Source organism: Nerophis lumbriciformis, linkage group LG18, assembly GCF_033978685.3.
Source record: "Nerophis lumbriciformis linkage group LG18, RoL_Nlum_v2.1, whole genome shotgun sequence".
Classification (NCBI taxonomy): domain Eukaryota; kingdom Metazoa; phylum Chordata; class Actinopteri; order Syngnathiformes; family Syngnathidae; genus Nerophis; species Nerophis lumbriciformis.
The window spans coordinates 36,253,996-36,278,189 of record NC_084565.2 but is presented as its reverse complement, the minus strand read 5'-3'; the positions used below and the strand labels follow the sequence as shown (position 1 = coordinate 36,278,189).

Sequence of the window (24,194 nt, the reverse complement as noted above, 5' to 3'; positions counted from 1 at the left end):
CAACTGTGAACAGTATTTCAGTTGCAAATCTGGAGAAGCTTCTAATTTCCCAGTATAACCTAGAGTTCAGTGAGGTAATGTCAAAGGAAAAGACTGAGCTGTCAAACAAACAGTTTTTAGAGATAGCCAATGAGGCAGTGCTACAGGACGGACACTACAGCCTGAAAGTACCATTCAGAAAGCTCACGGTCAACCTGCCCAACAATCACCCAAGTGCCGAACAGCGCCTCCAAAGCCTGAAAAGAAAAATGGAAAGGAACCAGCAACTCAAACAGAAGTGTGTTGCATCTCTCAATAACATTCTGGAAAGCAACTATGCTGAGGAGATGCCAGAGGAGGAGCTCAGCCAGACAAAAGTTTGGTACATACCACACCACAGAGTGTACCACCCCAAAAAGAAGAAACTCAAGATGGTCTTTGACTGTGCAGCCGCCTACAAAGGTGTGACCCTCAAAACAAAGCTGTCTCAATGGAGGTATGTGGGCAGTAAGGACAATCCAGCTGACGATTCCTCCAGAGGACTGAGTACAGGCAGATTCATGCAGCAAAGGAGATGGATATATGCCCCTGACTTCTTATGGAAAGCAGAGGAAAGCTGGCCTGCACAGGAAGCATTGGACTCCAAGTCAGTGTTACAGGATGACCCAGAAGTCAGAAAGAACACTACTGTCTTCACTACAGTGGTAAACACTGAACCCCCCACAAGCCAGCTGCTTTCCACCTTTTCAAATTGGAAAAAGCACCTTAGAGCAATGGCACGTTTACCCCAAGAGAGAATCGTCAACAGTCGTACCCTCTCCACAGTCTCCCAAGATCCACAGGACTTAGAGCCGCTGACCGCAAACCACATTCTCCTTCTAAAAACTCAACCCATCATTCCCCCTGGCACCTTCGAGAAAAAGGATCTCTACGCCAGGCGCCGCTGGAAACAGGTCCAGTATATGGCTGACCTTTTTTGGCACAGATGGACAAGGGAGTACCTGGCGCTTCTGCAGGAAAGACAGAAATGGACCCAAGTGAGGAACAACCTGCAGCCAGGAGATGTGGTCCTGGTGGTCGACCCCACAGCCCCACGGGGCTCCTGGCCATTGGGCAGAGTACTGGAGACTCGGCCAGATGGAGGAGGCCTGGTCCGGTCAGTCAAGCTCCAAACAAAGACTTCAGTCATCGAAAGGCCTATCACCAAGCTGTGCCGCATCCTGGAGGCTGAGAGCTGACTCGTCAGTCATGGAGACCAGACCACAAGACACGCACAAGGGGCGTAATGTATATACTTTATTTTCTCTCAAGGCTTTGCCTTTTGTTTGTTTATTATGGAATAGGCTCCTTTTTTCATTAAATTAATGTATGTGATTGAGTCTGTAAAGATCAATCAGGGGCCGGTGTGTAGGAGCCAAATAGAGAGCCATACTTTAATCTATGTTTATTTTATTATTTTTGAGTGATTGATGTGTGTATGTCAGTGTGCACCCTTTGCAGGTGGTGAAAAGTTCCCACGCAGGCCTATAAGGGGCAGGAGCGTGCTGGGCGCGTGATTGGCAGTCGGGCACCAGCATACCGTCTTTGACCTCACCTGTCTGTAGACCTCAGCTTTATATAGGCTAACATTTATTTTGTTTCCCGAATATTCTGTTACTTGATTTTTGTAAATAAAACAATCTTCAATTGCGCTGCTGGATCAGTTTGAATTAGTGGATGGATAGCGGGAAAAGGAAGAATTCGTGACAAGGAAGGCTGTGTATATGGTGTGAGTCAGACAAGATGCCCGCGCCACAAGTGGAACAAACATTTGAAACAAAGGGGTTATAGGAACAATCACTTTCAGTGTTTTACGCCACTTCAGCAAGATTGTTTTACACAAAATCTCCGTAACGCCTCTACGGTTTGATTACAAAATTGCCGGGGGCTTCCGCCGATCCCAAAAACACAAAAACATGTATCCATTAATAAAAAAAAACGTTGGATTAGTATAATAGGTCCCCTTTTGTGGGTGTAAAATTTCCCTCGTTTTTCTCAGAATGTTCTACAAGTGTGTGTGTGTGTGTGTGTGTGTGTGTGTGTGTGTGTGTGTGTCGGAGAAAGAGATACGGAAATATGTTTTTTGTCTTAGTTATGTAATCTTGCATAAGTCTGACAAAAGCCAAATTATTCTCAAATTTCTACAAGTGTGTGTGTGTGTGTGTGTCGGAGGAAGAGATACGGACATATGTTTTTTTGTCTTAGTTATGTAATCTTACATAAGTCTGACAAAAGCCAAATTATTCTCAAATTTCTACAAGTGTGTGTGTGTCATTGTATTACCATTGAAGTCAATCATGAACAATGACAGTATGTGATTGGATAAAGTGTGTTTGAAGGAGGTGGCGATCATCCTGCTAGAGGATTTAATCACACTTTCTAAGAGCTGGGAACTTCTTTGTGTGTTTGAGCCTACAGTTACACACTTGTCGTCGCAAGAGCGTGAAGGTAAGCAGCCCTGCACACACAAACTATGGTTATTACTGCATGCATATTTTAGTACAGATCAAAAAGCTGTCGGTGACTAATGCAGGTTGTGAAAGGTGAAATGTGGCATGCACTGATATGACTGGCTTTTTTAGTGAGCGGCAGAAAACGGTCCGTAGTAATAAGAATATAAAATACAAGCTGGGAATCGGTTCCTAACGTTGGATCAAAAGTCATGAGTGGTTCGCCAAGGTCAATCCATTAAGCCACGCTTGAACTTTCTGCATCAATGGCGATCCGGAGCCATCTTGACCTCGTGATGGATCAGTGACTATCTCTCAACCAGAACCAGAACTCTGTTGATTTTAAACACCAGCAAAAACACCACGGCCCAAATTTAATGTGACATCAGATGATTGGTTTTGTTCAGGAATTTTTTTGTAGAATTATTTTCTCTAAATAAATTTTTATTTTTTTCATTAAATTGCACTATTTCCCAACCAATATTCTACAACACAAATACAACATTGAAACAACATGCTTTTTGACAACGTTTAATCAATGTTTGTTTCTGACTTTGAATTTTGGTCATTTCTCAACCAATATTCTACAACACAAATACAACGCTGAAACCCCTAACTCTAACCCATGCTTTTTGACAACATTTATTCAATGTCAGGTTGTGACGTTGATTTGATCATTGAATTTTGGTCATTTTCCAACCAATATTCTACAACACAAATACAACGTTGAAACAACATGCTTTTTGACCATGTTTAATCAATGTTGGGTTCTGACGTTGATTTCAACTTAGAATTTTGGTTATTTCCCAACCAATATTCTACAACACAAATACAACGTTGAAACAACATGCTTTTTGACAACGTTTATTCAATGTCAGGTTGTGACGTTGGTTTGACCATTGAATTTTGGTTATTTTCCAACCAACATTCTACAAGACAAATACAACATTGAAACAACATGCTTTTTGACAACATTTATTCAATGTCAGGTTGGGACGTTGATTTGATCATTGAATTTGGGTCATTTCCCAACCAATATTCTACAACACAAATACAACGTTGAAACAACATGCTTTTTGACAACGTTTAATCAATGTTGGGTTCTGACGTTGATTTCAACTTAGAATTTTGGTCATTTCCCAACCAATATTCTACAACACAAACACAACGTTGAAAAAACATGCTTCTTGACAACATTTAATCAATGTTGTTTTCTGACGTTGATTTGATCATTGAATTTTGGTCATTTCTCAACCAATATTCTACAACACAAATACAACGTGAAAACATGCTTTTTGACAACATTTAATCAATGTTGGTTTCTGACGTTGATTTGATCATTGAATTTTGGTCATTTCTCAACCAATATTCTACAACACAAATACAACGTTGAAACAACATGCTTTTTGACAACGTTAATTCAATGTCAGGTTGTGACGTTGATTTGATCATTGAATTTTGGTCATTTTCCAACCAATATTCTACAACACAAATACAACGTTGAAACAACATGCTTTTTGACAACGTTTAATCAATGTTGGGGTCTGACGTTGATTTCAACTTGGAATTTTGGTCATTTCCCAACCAATATTCTACAACACAAATACAACGTTGAAACAACATGCTTTTTGACAACGTTTAATCAATGTTGGTTTCTGACGTTGATTTGATCATTGAATTTTGGTCATTTTCCAACCAATATTCTACAACACAAATACAACATTGAAACAACATGCTTTTTGACAACATTTAATCAATGTCAGGTTGTGACGTTGATTTGATCATTGAATTTTGGTCATTTCCGAACCAGTCATATCTTTTGAACTATTATCTATAACCAACGTTCCGAACCAATTACCAGCTAGTATTTTATGTTCTTATTACTACGGACCGTTTTCTGTCGCTCACTAAAAAAGTCAGTCATATCAGTGCATGCCACATTTCACCTCAAAATAATAATTTTTTTTTTTCATTACATTGCACTATATACACTATATTCTAGATCCCAAGTGTCAAAGTCAAGGCCCGTGGGCCGAATGAATTATCTATGACCCCCTGGGATGATATTTGATTAGTATTGGAAGCAGTCCGCAGGCCACAGCCGCCTGCTGCTGTTTTGCACGCACCAATACTCCATCAGGAAGGAATCAGCTAGGAATTTTCAAAATGGGATCCCATCAAGTTTTTCTTCTTTCCTTCATGGATCTAAACTTTACTGCTGCCGGTAGTTTTTTCTATACTTTTGTTGTAGTATTTTCAGAATGTTTGTGTTCTATTTTTGGCCAAAGTAAGACAAAGAAAACAATCTGAAGTTGTCTTTATTTTTCAGTTTTAATGCCATGATTTTAATAGTCCGGCCAGCGTGTGCACAGATTTTCTTCCTGACTTTGACACCCCTGATCTGGATCAAATATTTACTTTGTCCTCATTTTTGTTACCGAGTGTTTGCTTTTTAATTGTAATTTTACTAGTATATTCCTGTAAATGAAAATTCTCATATTTTGAATTAAATATGACAACATTAGCTGCTTTTTCTTGTAATGCCAATACTTTTCCACACAAATTAGTACTTAATTTTCATAATTTTATTGGTTTTCTTCGAATATTGCAATATATGTAAGACTATGTACTGTATGAAGATATGTACAGTACAGGCCAAAAGTTTGGACACACCTTCTCCTCATTCAATGGGTTTTCTTTATTTTCATGACTATTTACATTCTAGATTGTCATTGGAGGCATGAAAACTATGAATGAACACATGTGGAGTTATGTACTTAACAAAAAATGGTGAAATAACTGAAAACATGTTTTCTATTCTAGTCTCTTCAAAATAGCCACCCTTTGCTCTGATTACTGCTTTGCACACTCTTGGCATTCTCTCGATGAGCTTCAAGAGGTAGTCACCTGAAATGGTTTTCACTTCACAAGTGTGCTTAAAGTTAATTGTCACACACACAAACACTCGGAGCGGTGAAATTATCCACTGCAGTTGACCCATCCCCACCGTGGAGCGGTGAGCAGCAGCGGTGGCCACGCCCTGGAATCATTTGGTGATTTAGACCCCAATTCCAACCCTTGATGCTGAGTGCCAAGCAGGGAGGTAATAGGTCCTATCTTTATAGTCTTTGGTATGACTCACAACCTACCGATCTCAGGGCGGACACTCTGACCACAAGGCCACTGAGCAGGTGGCCTTGAAGCTTGAAGCTCATCGAGAGAATGCCAAGAGTGTGCAAAGCAGAGTTCGTACAGCATGGCAACATAAGCTAGCTGAATTCTGATTAGATACAAACTAAAACTAAAAACAAAAGAACTGGAAAGAGCATAATATGCCATAGAGAATATGAATACTTTTAGATATTTAGGGAAAGTAAATTAAAAATTACTTTTATCTTGAATTACAGAGAAGGCCTTGCTGGCCCTGACGGCACACCACTGAAAAAAAGTGCGATTTTTTTTTTTTTTAATGGGTTGTGTGAACATAATACAATTCTACTTAGATGCCAATTTAGCCTGATTATTGCAATTTTTTTTAATGAAAATGAGAAGTAGCCATTGTTGGCTAATATAACAAAATGATTGAGAATGACTTTGGCTGTTGCAGCTCCACCATGGTGCACAAGGTCGCAGTGATCGGCGCCGGCCCGTCGGGTCTGAGCTCCGTCAAGGCGTGTTTGGACGACGGCTTGCTGCCCACCTGCTTCGAGAGCAGCGACGACCTCGGCGGACTTTGGAAGTTCAAAGCAAGTTTGTTTACATTTAAACCACACACAATTTGTGTCTTTTTATCACACCTAAACTTAAAATCACAATCATCTATTAACGCAGAGTAATCGGGTCATTTCTTTTTAGCGCACATGTTCCTTTACTTGAACAATGGATGGTTACCTGAAAGGCTAGAGCAGGGGTGTCAAACTGGTTCTAATTGAGGGCCACATCGCAGTTAGGTTTGCCCTCAGAGGGCCACTTCTAACAGTGAATGATATTATTACACAATTGCCTATGCATGGGATGATTTGTTTTTTATGTACAATGTAAAAACATTTTTGTAGATTTTACAGTAAAAACTGACAAGTCGGTCGGAAAATGTTACCGCCAAATTTACAGTGTTTTTTTTCCAGCATGTTACTGTAAATGGAAAAAAACAGTACCATGTTTTTCACGGTACAAAACTGGCAGCTCAGTTGATACTGTAAAATGTACAGTGTTTTATTACTGTAAATATAAAACTGCATTTTTACAGTAGAATTCTGGCAACTTAGCTGACAGATTTTACCGTAAAAACAACAACTGTATATTTTACCGTGTACTATTGTGAATAGCAAAAGAGTACCACCGTTTTTTAAAGGGGAACATTATCACCAGACCTATGTAAGCGTCAATATATACCTTGATGTTGCAGAAAAAAGACCATATATTTTTTTAACCGATTTCCGAACTCTAAATGGGTGAATTTTGGCGAATTAAACGCCTTTCTAATATTCGCTCTCGGAGCGATGACGTCACAACGTGGCGTCACATCGGGAAGCAATCCGCCATTTTCTCAAACACCGAGTCAAATCAGATCTGTTATTTTTTCCGTTTTTTCGACTGTTTTCCGTACCTTGGAGACATCATGCCTCGTCGGTGTGTTGTCGGAGGGTGTAACAACACGAACAGGGACGGATTCAAGTTGCACCGGTGGCCCAAAGATGCGAAAGTGGCAAGAAATTGGACGTTTGTTCCGCACACTTTACCGACGAAAGCTATGCTACGACAGAGATGGCAAGAATGTGTGGATATCCTGCGACACTTAAAGCAGATGCATTTCCAACGATAAAGTCAAAGAAATCTGCCGCCAGACCTCCATTGAATCTGCCGGAGTGTGTGAGCAATTCAGGGACAAAGTACCTCGGTAGCACGGCAAGCAATGGCGGCAGTTTGTTCCCGCAGACGAGCGAGCTAAACCCCCTATCGACCCTAGCTTCCCTGGCCTGCTGACATCAACTCCAAAACTGGACAGATCAGCTTCTAGGAAAAGAGCGTGGATGAGGGTATGTCTACAGAATATATTAATTGATGAAAATTGGGCTGTCTGCACTCTCAAAGTGCATGTTGTTGCCAAATGTATTTCATATGCTGTAAACCTAGTTCATAGTTGTTAGTTTCCTTTAATGCCAAACAAACACATACCAATCGTTGGTTAGAAGGCGATCGCCGAATTCGTCCTCCCTTTCTCCCGTGTCGCTGGCTGTCCTGTCGTTTTCGTCGGTTTCGCTTGCATACGGTTCAAACCGATGTGGCTCAATAGCTTCAGTTTCTTCTTCAATTTCGTTTTCGCTACCTGCCTCCACACTACAACCATCCGTTTCAATACATGCGTAATCTGTTGAATCGCTTAAGCCGCTGAAATCCGAGTCTGAATCCGAGCTAATGTCGCTATAGCTTGCAGTTCTTTCCGCCATGTTTGTTTGTGTTGGCTTCACTATGTGACGTCACAGGAAAATGGACGGGTGGTTGAAGCTTTTTTTTAGGGATATTGCGTGATGGGTAAAATTTTGAAAAAAAACTTCGAAAAATATAATAAGCCACTGGGAACTGATTTTTAATGGTTTTAACAATTCTGAAATTGTGATAATGTTCCCCTTTAACAGTACAAAACTCAGTTGCCAGCATTTTATGGTCAAAAAACAGTGGTTCTGTTTTTTTTCATGTACAGTAACATGCTGTACAGGGAATTTCATAAAGTCGCTGTAAAATCTATTTATACAATTTGACAATTTCATGAATAACTTGCTTTGAAATCATACAGTAAATCAAGCAGATAAAAAATATGTATTTCTAGTTTAACAAAAACATTGTTTGACTGTATGATTGTATGTTTGTTACATTATAATATTTATTTTTTTTAAATACGTGATTGCATTGAGTACATGTATTTTTTCTGCCAAGATGGAAAAAACTAATACATTTAGTAAGAAAATATAAAGGACTTTAATGACGCATACTATTTTCAGGCTTTCGAGGGCCAAATAAAATGATGTGGCGGGCCAGATCCATGAGTTTGACACTTGTGAGCTACAGTGATGTGCGCATCCATACTGAAATATCGATACCGCCGATACCAGATCTTTATGCTGTAATATCGATTCGTCTCCATTTCCGGGTATAAATTGAATGTTACAGATGAACAACTTCTAGATTTATGGCTAAATCCTCCTATTGTCCAGGTAAGTCGCATGATTTAGAATCTACAATAACTTTGACGAGCTGAGACGTGATGATGCGTCACAGTAAAAGCGGCAGAGGGCTACTTAGCTTTTTTTGTCATTGCGCTGCTAAAAAATAGTTTGACTGGGTTAGCGCTTATAATAACAACATCGCTAATGTTTGGGTAATAGTCAGGTCATGAGAAGTAAATAGAGTATTGTTGGCCAGTTGGATGGTTATTAAGAGAGTTTTGTGGGCAGAATAGAGAGCCCCCTTTGACAGACTATTTATGTCTTTATTTATTTACGACTTAGAATGCATAAAAAAAAGAAAAACACGTGTTCACGTCTTATATAAGGATTGTGAATGACAGCACATTTCTCTCTAATTTTTGCGTATTTCCAGTATGACTGATCTAATAATATGGCCAGAGTGCAGAAGCGTTCCCATTGTGAGGTGCATCTACAGAAATCACTGAAGGTATTCGGAGCGGAATATTTAAAATGGCTGATTTGTGGCATTTTTTGATGTTTTCGATTGGTATTTTCACATACTTTGCGGATTGTCAATACAATTGGATATGGTTTAATGCAATGGTGCTCAACCTTTTTTCAGCGATGTACCCCCGTGAATATTTTTTTAATTCAAGTACCCCCTAATCAGAGCAAAGCATTTTTGGTTGGAAAAAAAGAGATAAAAAAGTAAAATACATCACTATGTCATCAGTTTCTGATTTATTAAATTGTATAACAGTGCAAAATATTGCTCATTTGTAGTGGTCTTTCTTGAACTATTTGGAAAAAAGATATAAAAATAACAAAAAACTTGTTGAAAAATAAACAAGTGATTCAATTATGAATAAAGATTTCTACACATAGAAGTAATCATCAACTTAAAGTGCCCTCTTTGGGGATTGTATTAGAGATCCATCTGGATTCATGAACTTAATTCTAAACATTTCTTCACAAAAAAATAAATCTTAAACATCAATATTTATGGAACATGTCCACAAAAAATCTATCCGTCAACACTGAATATTGCATTGTTGCATTTCTTTTCACAGTTCTTTTTGACAGACATTTTAGTGAGAAACCTGAGCTTGTGCTTCACTGAGTTTATGAACTCAGTGAAGCTTTACTTTAATACTTTGTTGAAGTATTATTCAATAAATATATTTATAAAGGATTTTTGAATTGTTGCTATTTTTAGAATATTTAAGAAAAAATCTCACGTACCCCTTGGCATACCTTCAAGTACCCCCAGGGGTACGCGTACCCCCATTTGAGAACCACTGGTTTAATGGATAGAATGAAACACAAATAAGCATATAAAATCAACTTGTTTTTCCACTCTACTGCTACTTTAAACAGTGTAAAATCGAGAAGCTAAGGTTGACTTGCAGCAATTCAATTCAATTCAATTCTGTTTTGTTGTGTATGTTGCTGTACAATGACAACGCATTATAATGAATGGGGATGGAAATTATTTTACTCCCCCGCGATATGATGAATGGGAATGAGCCCTGACTCACATCCTGTCTGTTTTCAAAATGATATGAAAAACCCTTAACTTAATGGAAAATTAAGGTTGTATTTTAATGTGCTTTTTTGTCAGTAATGGAGAAGGAATTTTCCAGAGCAATCAGGTCTTTCCCAGAACTGATGATCGCCATTTAATGATTGTGCCACGACGGAAAGATGCGTTGCAGTCGTTTGACTAGTTTGACCAGTTTCAATCTGACAACTAGGTTTATTATACTAGTTACCAGGACTGCAACTAACCACTGCTTTGATAGTTGACTTAAAGGGGAACATTATCACAATTTCAGAAGGGTTAAAACCATTAAAAATCAGTTCCCAGTGGCTTATTTTATTTTTCGAAGTTTTTTTCAAAATTTTACCCATCACGCAATATCCCTAAAAAAAGCTTCAAAGTGCCTGATTTTAACCATCGTTATATTACATTTTCCTGTGACGTCACATAGTGAAGCCAACACAAACAAACATGGCGCATAGAACGGCAAGATATAGCGACATTAGCTCGGATTCAGACTCGGATTTCAGCGGCTTAAGCGATTCAACAGATTACGCATGTATTGAAACGGATGGTTGTAGTGTGGAGGCAGGTAGCGAAAACGAAATTGAAGAAGAAACTGAAGCTATTGAGCCATATCGGTTTGAACCGTATGCAAGCGAAACTGACGAAAACGACATGACAGCCAGCGACACGGGAGAAAGCGAGGACGAATTCGGCGATCGTCTTCTAACCAACGATTGGTATGTGTTTGTTTGGCATTAAAGGAAACTAACAACTATGAACTAGGTTTACAGCATATGAAATACATTTGGCAACAACATGCACTTTGAGAGTGCAGACAGCCCAATTTTCATCAATTAATATATTCTGTAGACATACCCTCATCCGCGCTCTTTTCCTGAAAGCTGATCAGTCCAGTTTTGGAGTTGATGTCAGCAGGCCAGGGAAGCTAGGGTCGATATTCTTCTCTTGATCATCTTCGGTGGCATAAGGGACGGTGTGAGCCAAGACATCCAGGGGGTTTAGCTCGCTCGTCTTCGGGAACAAACTGCCGCCATTGCTTGCCGTGCTACCGAGGTCCTTTGTCCCTCAATTGCTCACACACTCCGGCAAATAGCGAGGCCCTTTGTCCCTGAATTGCTCACACACTCCGGCAGATTCAATGGGGGTCTGGCGGCAGATTTCTTTGACTTTATCGTTGGAAATGCATCTGCTTTGAGTGTCGCAGGATATCCACACATTCTTGCCATCTCTGTCGTAGCATAGCTTTCGTCGGTAAAGTGTGCGGAACAAACGTCCAATTTCTTGCCACTTTCGCATCTTTGGGCCACTGGTGCAACTTGAATCCGTCCCTGTTCGTGTTGTTACACCCTCCGACAACACACCGACGAGGCATGATGTCTCCAAGGTACGGAAAACAGTCGAAAAAACGGAAAATAACAGAGTTGATTTGACTCGGTGTTTGAGAAAATGGCGGATTGCTTCCCGTTGTGACGTCATCGCTCCGAGAGCGAATAATAGAAAGGTGGTTGATTCGCCAAAATTCACCCATTTAGAGTTCGGAAATCGGTTAAAAAAATATATGGTCTTTTTTCTGCAACATCAAAGTATATATTGACGCTTACATCGGTCGGGTGATAATGTTCCCCTTTAAAGATGACTATTTAGATTGGCTCTAATTTCAAGCCAATGGCTTTTAAATCCCTTCATAAAATATTGATTTATACTGTTCCTATGCTGCTCAATAAACTGCTACAAAATAATACCTATACTAAATGTTTGTCCATTTGAAAGCAAGGACAGGAAAACTGCCGATATAAATAAATAATACATTCTTTGAGGTGAACTATCCATCCATCCATTTTCTACCGCTTATCCCTTTTGGGGTCACGGGTCGTGCTGGAGCCTATCTCAGCTGCAATCGGGCGGAACTAAAGACAGTCAAAATAGCGTCAATAACAACAACAAACTTCCTCAGAAAGGAATGCGCTCATATTATCTTTGCTCCGTTTTAATTCCATTGTGTATGCAAAAAGGTTTCAGTGTCAAAAGCCGGCTGTTTATATAGAGACTTACACTTAGACTTCCTTCTATTGTCATTCAAATTTGAACTTTACAGTACAGATAAGAACGACATTTCATTGCATTAGCTCGTTGTAGTGCAGGATAAAAGAGCAATAAGGTGCAGATATAAATATATAGATTACTGTACAGATAAATATATTGCACTTTTGCATATGCGTTCACGTTTATGGATGTATGTTATATTGTCTTTATATTCCAGACAGTTAATCCCTTTTTGGGGGGGAATTGAGAGGATTATTATGATGCGTTCAAGAGTCTTATGGCCTGAGGGAAGAAGCTGTTACAGAACCTGGAGATTCTGCTACGGAGGCTGCGGAACCTCTTTCTAGAGTCCAGCAGCCAGGTTGTTGGTTCTGCACCAGTCGACCAGATGTGGTGAGAGGATTATTATGATGCGTTCAAGAGTCTTATGGCCTGAGGGAAGAAGCTGTTACAGAACCTAGAGGTTCTGCTACGGAGGCTGCGGAACCTCTTTCTAGAGTCCAGCAGTGAAAACAGGGGTTGGGAGGAGTCTCTACAGATTTTCCTGGTCAGGCAGCGGCTTTTTGCGATTTCCTGGATAGGAGGAAGAGGAGTCCTGATGAGTCTGCAGAGACTTCCAGTCCAAGGCACTGCAGGCTCCAGTCCAGACAGAGATGCATTTAGTCAGCAGGCTCTCTATAGTGCCTCTGTAGAATGTGGTGAGAACGAGGGGAGGGAGCTGTGCTCTTTTCATCCGACGCAAAAAGTGCATGCTTTTTACCAGAGCTCCAGTGTGTAGGGACCAGGTCATATTGTCAGTTATCTGCACCCCCAGGACCTTGGTGCTGCTTACGATCTCCACTGCTGTGCCGTTGATGAAGAGTGGAGCGTGGCTGGACTGGTGCCTCCTGAAGTCGACGATGATCTCCTTGGTCTTGTCGACGTTCAGGACCAGGTTGTTGGTTCTGCACCAGTCGACCAGATGTTTCGCCTCCTCCCTGTAGTCCATGTCGTTGTTATCACGGATGAGGCCCACTACTGTCGTGTCGTCCGCATACTTCACAATGTGGTTGTTAGCAGTGGACCTGGCACAGCAGTCATGGGTCATCAACGTGAACAGCAGCGGACTCAGGACGCAGCCCTGGGGGGAGCCGGTGCTCAGGGAGATGGCACTAGAGGTGTTGTCGCCCACTCTCACAGACTAGGGTCTGTCTGTGAGGAAGTCAAGCAGCCAGTTGCATAGGGGGGTACTGAGTCCAAAGGGGGCCTGTTTGCTCACCAAGTGCTGCGGGATGATGGCATTGAACGCCGAGCTGAAGTCCAGAAACAATATCCGCACACGTGTGTAGGTTTCTCTCTACTAGGATGAGCCTGCGTCATGTCACGTATTTAAGATGTCGTTATAGAGACGGGTAGGTTTTTATTTTAATCATATACTTTAAAATATTTACTTTTTTTCAGCTTCTATATCTTTATTTGTATGCTTGTTTGTGTGAATTAGGGCTCTTCAACTAAATTAAATTTATAAAATCTTTGCCACTGGAGTTAAAGTCACAGTCGGACATTATACTTTTCTCTACAAAACTGAAAAAGTGGCTTAAGGAAAATCAGAAGTGTGAGCACTAGAACTGCATGTGGTATGGGCAAAGGGGGCTAATTATTTTTTACGTATTTTTATTTTGTACTTGTCTTAATCTTTGTGTATGTGTTTTTCACTTTTCTCAACTTTTCTTTAAAAGCCTAACCAGGGACGAGGGTTACCAATTAGCCTGTGGCTAGAAGTCTTAGCAATGTTTAATTGCACTGTCACTGTCAAATTAATTAATAAAAAAAAAAAAAAAAGTTTTTAATTGTTTTGGGGGCCACTGGATGGTGCTAGGCCAGGGGACCCACACACACACCACTGTACAAGCCTAACAAGTCAGGGGGCGGGACTTTTTTTTTTGTATTAGTTTTTCGTATTGAATTTATATATATATATATATATATATATATATATATATATATATATATATATATATAGGACATAATATCTTCTGTCAAAAAGTGATGACGTCATATAAACTTAAGAAAAAATAATACAAAAAAAATAAAGTCCCGCCCCCTGACTTCGGGTCTTTGTTTTTCCTGTCATTTGTTTATTTAGGAAAATTACTGGCAAAAGTCACATAGTTTTGTCAAACAGCAAGTGTATCCTTTTGTTGTGGGCTATTCAGACACACGACATACAACATTTTATATAAATAAGGATTCAACTTTCAGTTCAGTATAACCCCATCATTTATTTCACCCTGCATCGTTTGAAGATGATTCCACAAGTTCAGTTCAGTTCAGTTTATTTATTTATGTAGCTCATTTAAAAACAACCCTGTCATGATCCGTTGCCATGTTTTGTTTAGTTAAACACTAACTTAGTTCTGTTTCAGCGCTCCTGGGTTTGTGTGTTCTTGGTTGCCATGGGTGCTGATTAGTTTCACCTGCCTCTGATTAGTGTTCGGGACGCTCACCTGCTCCCGGGCACTAATCAGAGAGCTGCTTATTCCTGCTTTTCGCCACACTCAGTCTGCCTGTCTTGTTCGCTCTATGCAACAAGTTACGTGGGTATACTATTTGATTCCTGATTCAATGCTAATTCTTCCTGTTAGCTATTTCCTTAGCTTCCCGTGCAATCGGCATGCTTTTCTTGTGTTTGTTTGCATTTTCCTGTATTTTGGGATTTTGACTGATTTATGGTAAATAAATCAATTGTCTTACCTGCACTTTGCCTCCGGAGTTCCGTCTGCATCCTGGGAAAACGATCCGCGCAATAACAAGCGACCCCGCTGTGACAAACCCCAGTTGGCCGAAGTGCTGTACAGACATAAGAAACAATTTGAAACAAAACAAAGGGCACATAGTGTCACATTTATTTTGCAATATAGAAGGCTGAAAATAATACAATAGTAAAATATACCTTAAATGAAGTGCAGAATGTATCACCTAAAAATACTCAAATTTAAGAAATACAAAAATGTATAAAACAAGAAATAAAAACAACCAAAATATCCTGCCTAACTGGATTTGAACGCCAAGGAGTACAAATATGTTTTTAACCTACCGGGTTTTTCGGACTATAAGGCGCACTTAAAATCCTTTCATTTTCTCAAAACTCGACAGTGTGCCTTATGTACGGAATAATTTTGGTTGTGCTTACCGACCTCAAAGCTATTTTATTTGGCACATGCTGAAATGATCAGTGTGACTAGTAGATGGCAGTCACACATAAGATACGTGTAGACTGCAATATGAGTGAAGTAAACAACACCAACATTTTATATGTTCCATTGAGAATATAGAACATTACACACGTCACTAAAAAATCTATCAAAATGTTTTAGTACAACTTTGGTAAGCTACGAAGCCGCACCACTTGATGGATTGTACTGTGCTTCAACATACGAGTATTATTATGGTGTGTGTATAAGGTAAGACATACGATCTGGCGTTTTGTTTTTCGCAAGATTATGCAAAAGGAACTTTTCTTACCTTCTGGTACCTGCTGATCTGTATTTGGGATCTGCATAAGTCTTGAAAATGGGCGCGGGTCCGCTCTCATAGTTTGTGCCGACACCGTAGTCGATAAGCTTCTTCTTTTCCTCTATCAAGTTTTGGTGTTGTTTACTGCCATCATATTGCAATCTACACGTATCCCTTATGTTTGACTGCCATCTACTGGTCGCACTTATCATTACACCATGTACCAAATAAAATTGCTTCGAGGTCGGTAAGCACAACCAGAATTATGTTGTAAATTAGGCGCACCGGGTTATAAACGCACTGTCGATTTTTGAGACAATTAAAGAATTGTAGTCTGAAAAATACGGTAGTTAAAAGAATGCTGTGGTCTACTGTCTCAAAAGCAGCAGCTAGATCTAAAAGCACAAGAACTGCAGATTGACGTGGTTTACCATGAATTGATTAACGTGGACCCCGACTTAAACAAGTTGAAAAACTTATTCGGGTGTTATCATTTAGTGGTCAATTATACGGAATATGTACTATACTGTGCAATCTACTAATAAAAGTTTAAATCAATCAATCAAAAAGTCATTAAAAACTCTTAAAAGAGCACTTTCTGTGCTATACTGCGATTTAAAAGCAGACTGAAATGTTTCCTTAATATCATTTGAGTTAAGATAAAAAAAGAAGTTGATCATGAACAACCTTCTCTAGAACCTTGGATAAAAATGGCAACTTTGAGATGGGTCTAAAAACAAGAGCAACGATGAATAAAATACACTACCGTATTTTTCGGAGAATAAGCCGCACCGGCCGAAAATGCATAATAAAGAAGGAAAAAAACATATATAAGTCGCATTTTTGGGGGAAATGTATTTGATAAAAGCCAACACCAAGAATAGACATTTGAAAGGCAATTTAAAATAAATAAAGAATAGTGAACAACAGGCTGAATAAGTGTACGTTATATGACGCATAAATAACCAACTGGTATGTTAACGTAACATATTATGGTAAGAGTCATTCAAATAACTATAACATATAGAACATGCTATACGTTTACCAAACAATCTGTCACTCCTAATCGCTAAATCCCATGAAATCTTATACGTCTAGTCCGGAGGTGGGCAACCCGTGGCTCTAGAGCCGCATGCGGCTCTTTAGCGCCGCCCTAGTGGCTCTCTGGAGCTTTTTCAAAAATGTATGAAAAATGAAAAAAAGATGAAGGGAAAAAAACATAATTTTTGTTTTAATATGGTTTCTGTAGGATGACAAACATGACACAAACCTCCTTAATTGTTATGAAGCACACTGTTTATATTAAACATGCTTCACTGATTCGAGTATTTGGCGAGGGCGGTTTTGTCCTCCTAATTTTGGCGGTCCTTGAACTCACCATAGTTTGTTTACATGTATAACTTTCTCCGACTTTCTAGAACGTGTTTTATGCCACTTCTTTTTCTGCCTCATTTTGTCCACCAAACTTTTAACGTTGTGCGTGAATGCACAGAGGTGAGTTTTGTTGATGTTATTGACTTGTGTGGAGGGCTAATCAGACATATTTGGTCACTGCATGACTGCAAGCTAATCGATGCTAACATGCTATTTAGGCTAGCTCTATGTACATATTGCATCATTATACCTCATTTGTAGCTATATTTGAGGGCATTTAGTTTCCTTTAAGTCCTCTTAATTCAATTTATATCTCATGACACACTATCTGTATGTAATAAGGCTTTTAATTTTTTGCGGCTCCAGACAGATTTGCTTTTTTATTTTTGGTCCAATATGGCTCTTTCACCATTTTGGGTTGCCGACCCCTGTGGTCTAGTCTCTTACGTGAATGAGCTAAATAACATTATTTGATATTTTACGCTAATGTGTTAATAATTTCACACATAAGTCGCTCCTGAGTATAAGTCGCACCCCCGGCCAAACTATGAAAAAAAACTGCGACTTATAGTCCGAAAAATACGGTACTTTTTAACTTGTACCAGATATATTTGAGATATTTGCGCAAAGTATCGGTTTAAGACCGGAAACAAAATCAGTGGCATCGCACATCTCCAAAGCTATAGCCTGCCGCAGAGGGCAGCGCATTATGAACACAAGTAATTCAATGCGATTATTCGCGATTCATCAAAATGCTAGAGTGTGACTATTCTGATTAAAAAATGAAGTCATCTGACAGACATCTCTAGTTATGTTTATCCGTGGAAGAAATCTTCAGTGGTGTTCGATGCTCACAGAGCTGAAGTCTGGTGGGATGTATTGACATGTAAGTCAACCATCTTCCCTGCAGGAGGTGTCGGAGCCCAACCGTGCCAGCATCTACCGCTCCCTGACCATCAACATCTCCAAGGAGATGTTGTGCTACAGCGACTTCCCCATCCCGGCCGACTACCCAAACTACATGCACCACTCCAAAATACTCAATTACTTCCGTATGTACGCCGAGCACTTCAAGCTGCTGCCGCACATACACTTCCAGGTGAGACATGCACTTTAAAAAAAATAATACAATTATGTTTGATGGATGACACACAGTCCTTCCCTTCTTCTAGACCTCGGTGAAGAGCGTCAGACAGAAGGCCGATTATTCCCGCACGGGTAAATGGGAAGTGTTGACGGAGAGAAAGGACGGAAAGGAGGAGACGCACGTCTTTGATGCTGTTATTTGCTGCTCAGGACATTACACTTACCCCAACCTGCCCCTACAGGACTTCCCAGGTTCTACACGCTCTATATCTATCTGGCAAATACTCACTATTCTTCTAACATGACATGATTTTATTTATTTATTAATTATATATTTGTATTGTATTCTAATATTTTATTTCTAAATTACATAGTTTTTCTTTGAATTACTATTTTTGTTATTGTTTTGTCATATATATTATAATATATATACATATATATATATTTTGTTCTTGTAAAATTCAAAATGTTTGTAATATTTTAAATTTGTTTTTTTATTCTACAAAACCCACAACCAGTAAAGTTGTCACGTGTAAATGGTAAATAAAAACAGAATACAATGATTTGCAAATCCTTTTCAACTTATATTCAATTGAATAGACTGCAAAGACAAGATATTTAATGTTCCAACTGAGAAACTTCATTTTTTTGGGCAAATAATCATTAACTTAGATTTTAATGGTAGCAACACATTGCAAAAAAATGGGCACAGGGGCATATTTACCACTGTGTTGGTTTTCGGCCTTGCCGTTTACGTGCAGGGATTTCTCTAGATGCTCTGGACCTTTTGATGATATTACAGATATTACGGATGAGAAAGGTCATTCTTAAACTGTTCCACCATTTACTCACGCATTTGTTCACAAAGTGGTGACCCTCGCCCCATCCTTGTTTGTGAATGGCTGAGTATTTCATGGAAGCTGCTTTTATACCCAATCATGGCACCCACCTGTTCCCAATTAGCCTGTTCACCTGTTGGATGTTCCAAATAAGTGTTTGATGAGCATTCCTCATCTTTCTCAGTCTTTTTTGCCACTTGTGCCAGCTTTTTTGAAACATGTTGCAGGCATCAAATTACAAATGTACTAATATTTGCAAAACAATTATTTTACCAGTTCGAACATTAAGTATCTTGTCTTTGCAGTCTATTGAATTGAATATAAGTTGAAAAGGATGTACTAATCATTGTATCCTGTTTTTATTTACACAATGTGCCAACTTCACTGGTTTTGGGGTTTGTATTTCAAAAATACTTGAGGCTGTAATTGCTGCCAAATGTGCATCAACAAAGTATTGAGCAAAGGCTGTGAATACTTATGTACCGTACATGTGATTTTTTTTAGTTTTAATTAACTTTCAAAGTAAAAAAAAAAAAAAAAAAAAAGTAATTATGGGGTATTGTCTGTAGAATTCTGAGGCAAAACATGGTTGTATTCTATTTTGGAATAAGGCTATATACAACATAAAATGTGGGAAAAGTAAATACCTTTCGGATGCACTGTATATTGTAAATACTGTATTTTAAAAAAAAATCATCATTTTGCCCATTACGAACATTTTTGATCCAAATAATTTAGCTTTTTTTTTTTTTATAAATATTACCAAATTATTAATGTAAAAATAATAATTATGCAGATTTATTTTTCATTTATTTATTTTTTTTCTTCTTCTTTTTTTTATTGACATCCAGCATCAGACATTCCTATCCATTACATCATATTCACATAAATCATATATCTATTGTCTGCCCTAAATGTCAAAATATTTTTGTTTATATCCCATCCATACCACCCACCCCCCCCAAAAAAGAAGGAAACAACAACAAAAACAAAGTAATATCTACAAATACATAGATTAAATAACCAGGGGAAAAAAAAGAAATAATAATACATTAATAATAATCAGAAATAAAATATAAACATATACATACATACACACACACACACACATATATATATATATATATATATATATATATATATATACACACACACACACACATACACACACACATATATATATATATATATATATATATACACACACATATATATATATATACATATATATTATACATATATATTATATATATATATATATATATATATATATATATATATACACACACACACACACACACATATATATATATATACATACACACTGCATAATTATGCAGATTTAATAACGTTAATTGCAATATAGGACTTTTTTCTTACAAAATTAGTACTCAATCCTCATACCTTTAGTTAAAAATAAAATAATATTGCAAAATATATATCACATATACTGTAATAGAAAATAGTGTTTTTTTTCTCATGATATACATTTTTGCTCCAAATTAGTTTTTTCCGGTTTATTTTGTAATATTACTAATTACTCCGAATATTAAAACGGACAACATAGTCAGCTAGGACAGGCTCCAGCTTCCCTGATGTTGATATTGTGCTGCAGGGATCGAGAGCTTCCCGGGACGATACCTGCACAGCTGGGACTACAAGGGTCCTGAGGACATGCACGGCAAGCGAGTGGTGGTGGTCGGCATCGGGAACTCAGGCAGCGACATCGCGGTGGAGAGCAGCAAGTTTGCAGAGCAAGTCAGGAGCTCATTCTTTCTTCTTCCTCTTCCCTAACATCATGCTGACATCTCCGTCTTCCTCCTTGTGGTCCATCAGGTGTACATGAGCACACGGCGTGGCGCCTGGGTCATCAGGCAGGTGTCGGACGACGGCTTGCCAGTGGACATGAAGTACAACACGCGCTTTGTCCACATTTTGTTCCAACTCTTCCCAATGAAATTCTTCAACTGGTTTGGTGAAAAGAAACTCAACGCCATGTATGACCACACCATGTACGCCCTCAAGCCCAGCCACAGGTACCTGTCTTTACGCCACTGATGCCGCCACACAACAATATAAATTAATTAATATAAAATTCTGACTTTTTAAAAACAATATACAGCTTGTAAAATAAAATAAAATCCCATTAAAATAAAACAAATCTGATACTACACGTTTCTTTCTTGTAGTTTTACTTATTTTTCTGGCAAATAATATTACTATTCGTGATGTATAACATTTACCTAATTATTATTATTATTTTTCTCTCAATCAATTTTTTGTTACAAAATTTACGTTTTGTAATAAATATATTACATAAATTATTTTGACCTTTTTCCTAGTAAAATTATGACTTTATTTTAACTTTATTTGCTTGTTGTCAGGTTGTTCTCAATCCTGACTTTTTTGTCATTTTATTTAATCTTCTCAAAATACATTCTTAGTCATATTTTGTCGTGATATTACCGATTTATTTGCCTAAAATTTATTTTCTTTTGCTCAAAAGATTCTAATTTTAATTTTGGTAACATCAGCAGTTTTTTCAACTTTTTCTTTGACACACGATGACTTTACCATCAAAATATTACGTATTCTTTTAGGTAATTTTGTTTATTTTTCAGGTGTATAACAAATGACTTTTTGCAAGAATGTTTTCGTACAAAAACTGTATATTATAAACTTTTTTTTTTTTTTTTTTTACAAATTTCTGTGCATACATGTAATTTTTTTCCTCAGATTACAAATTGTATCTTGTAAAATTAAAAAATCATTTAAATTTAAAAATAATGAGTATTTCAGAAATATTAGTATTTTTACTTGTTTTTAATTGGACCATATTTGCAAAAAAATATTTTTTTAACATTCATATTTAATTTGGTAAAATGACATTTTGTTCAAATTTGTAAAAAACATTTTTTTCGAAAATATGATGACTATTGTTAAACTATGAATACAAAATATTGCCACTTTTTATGTAAAACAAATATATTTTTGCAATTATTCTTTCATTATATTATTTTCATTATACAAATATGGTAATACATTTTTGTCATATTCTTTGTTGTAGCTTTACCGATTTATTTGCATAAAATTGAATTAATTCCTCATAACATTACAGGTTTAATCCGGTACATTTTTTAAAACCTTTTCCTAGAAACACAATCATATTTTTCTCAAAATAGTTATTTTCTTGTAATAATGCTACTTTTTTCTTGTAAAATAAATTTGTTTTTGCAACATTAAACAACGTATAATGTTAAAAAAATTACATTTTAGCTTGCTAATTGTGCAGATAAGCCTATGGTTACTATAGGCGGAATTTAAAAAGGCCGAATGCTTTGCTGTTTTGCAGAGCAGAGAAAAGGACAGGGAGAAACGGCAGATCAAAGTATATGAAACAATGTAAAATGGCGACCGATCTTTCAGTTCAATTCCTCCTCAGGCTCTTCAGTCAAGTCCCAGTGATCAACGACGACCTGCCTTTAAGGATTCTGTCCGGCTCCGTCATCATCAAGTCCAACGTCAAGGAGATCCGTGGCTCCTCTGTGCTCTTTGAGGACGGTAGCGTTGTAGAGAAGGTCGGAACTTTACGAGGAGCTCGGCCTTTGACGCCAAGTCTCTAACCTCGCCTTCCGTCTTCGTTTCAGGTGGACACCATCGTGTTCGCCACGGGGTATAATTACGACTTCCCGTACTTGCCCAGCGGCGCTCTGTACAAGTCGGAGCACCGCGTCGGTCTCTACAAGCACGTCTTTCCACCCAACCTGGAGCACCCCACCCTGGCCGTGGTGGGTTTTATCCACGCCCTCGGAGCCATCATGCCACAGGCCGAAATGCAGGGCCGTTGGGTCTCGCAGGTCTTCAAAGGTGAGCTTGTCAAAAAACTAACGGTAAACACCTTCTCCGCCCGGTTGTGGCTGTCCGAGTACATGTTTGAAGGTCACACTAAAGATGTTCAATTGTCTTTTGTGTTTTAGGACACCTGAAGTTACCTTCAAACCAGGCCATGATCAAAGCTGTAGAGCAGGACACCAAGGACATGAACAAAAGGTTCACTTGATCAAATTTCACAACAAAACTTCCCGATTTAGACATTTGATGTCTACCTTTCTTGACGCAGTTACATCGTGTCCAAGCTGACGCCGCTCCAGGTGGACTTTGTGTCCTACATGGACGACCTGGCTGGAACGATCGGAGCCCGACCCAGCCTGATGTGGCTCCTCTTCACCGACTACCCGCTCTTCAAAAAGGTCCTGTGGGGGCCCCTCACCGCCTATCAATACCGCCTGACTGGGCCCGGCAAGTGGGAGGGCGCCCGGCAGGCCATCTTCACACAGTTTGACCGCTTGTTCGAGCCCCTGAAGACCAGGAAGGTCGGCCATCAATCGCCTCACTCTTTGTGCTAACCCTCGGTCTAGATAATGACTTCCTGTTTGTTTCCAGGTGAAGGAACAGGAACAAAATGGCTACGGCTCCAGTCGCCTGTTCAAGTTGAGCCTGGCCCTCATTGCCGGAGGAGCCGTAGTCTTCTACGTTCAAGTTCGAGACCCATCTGTCGTTCCCAACTTGATGGCCAAACTGAATCTCCAAAAAGTCTGAATGAACGTCAGACATCCTGACTTTTTAAGCCACTAATTTACTTGCTTTACATGCTGTCAATCATTTCAACAGGTCAAAGTCAACCATAATCATTTATGGACTTGATCAGCAGAAACCACAAGTGCTAACCCATATTCGGTACTGTAGGACCTCTCAGAGCTCTTTGACATAACAACCTTAGACTTGTTTGGAGAACCTGTTTTGAAACAGCAGGACCACACTTGATGGCTAATGAACACTAATGACATACCTAATGTATGCTAGCAAGCGTAATAGCTCAAAACCAGAGTTATGATTATTGCCAACGCAATAACCACAATTATTTTATCAATATTGAAATCGCAAATATTAATCATGATTATTCAGTATGTTAGGTAAAATATACCTATATATAATGTTCTCTACTTGCATGGTGAGGTCCCGAAGGTGGGGGGAGCGTACGAACAGGACGTCATCATCAAATTTGTCATGAAATAGTCTAATAAAAAGACTGAATAAATGTTATTCATATATTTGAAGACAGATCTTTGTGTTTTTG

At 38.6% G+C, this 24,194-nt stretch overlaps 1 protein-coding gene and 1 long non-coding RNA gene across 3 annotated transcripts in view; one reads left to right on the top strand and one right to left on the bottom strand.

Annotated features, from left to right (window-relative positions):
* Positions 1-2,311: 2,311 nt before the first annotated feature.
* On the top strand, positions 2,312-24,174 carry LOC133617887 (flavin-containing monooxygenase 5-like). Its single transcript, XM_061978250.2, has 11 exons — positions 2,312-2,466; positions 6,076-6,214; positions 18,043-18,231; positions 18,305-18,470; positions 20,673-20,815; positions 20,894-21,093; positions 22,500-22,635; positions 22,705-22,924; positions 23,035-23,107; positions 23,178-23,430; positions 23,501-24,174. Exons 2-11 carry the CDS (start codon positions 6,083-6,085, stop codon positions 23,654-23,656), a joined length of 1,668 nt encoding a protein of 555 aa, XP_061834234.2. The 5' UTR covers positions 2,312-2,466; positions 6,076-6,082; the 3' UTR covers positions 23,657-24,174.
* LOC133617890 (uncharacterized) overlaps positions 14,946-24,194 on the bottom strand; it is a 109,105-nt gene continuing 99,856 nt past the window's right edge. For both annotated transcript variants that reach the window (XR_012050958.1, XR_012050959.1), the window contains one exon: positions 14,946-15,092. This is a non-coding gene — a long non-coding RNA (uncharacterized lncRNA). The remainder of the gene's footprint in view (positions 15,093-24,194) is intronic.

What these genes read in the sequence shown, in the direction of transcription:
- LOC133617887 (XM_061978250.2), top strand. Translation starts at nt 6,083, where the DNA reads ATGGTGCACAAGGTCGCAGTGATCGGCGCCGGCCCGTCGGGTCTGAGC. An exon ending in TGCCGCACATACACTTCCAG is followed by an intron (nt 18,232 to 18,304) that starts GTGAGACATGCA and finishes CCCTTCTTCTAG; the next exon opens with ACCTCGGTGAAGAGCGTCAG. An exon ending in GGTCTCGCAGGTCTTCAAAG is followed by an intron (nt 22,925 to 23,034) that starts GTGAGCTTGTCA and finishes TTTGTGTTTTAG; the next exon opens with GACACCTGAAGTTACCTTCA.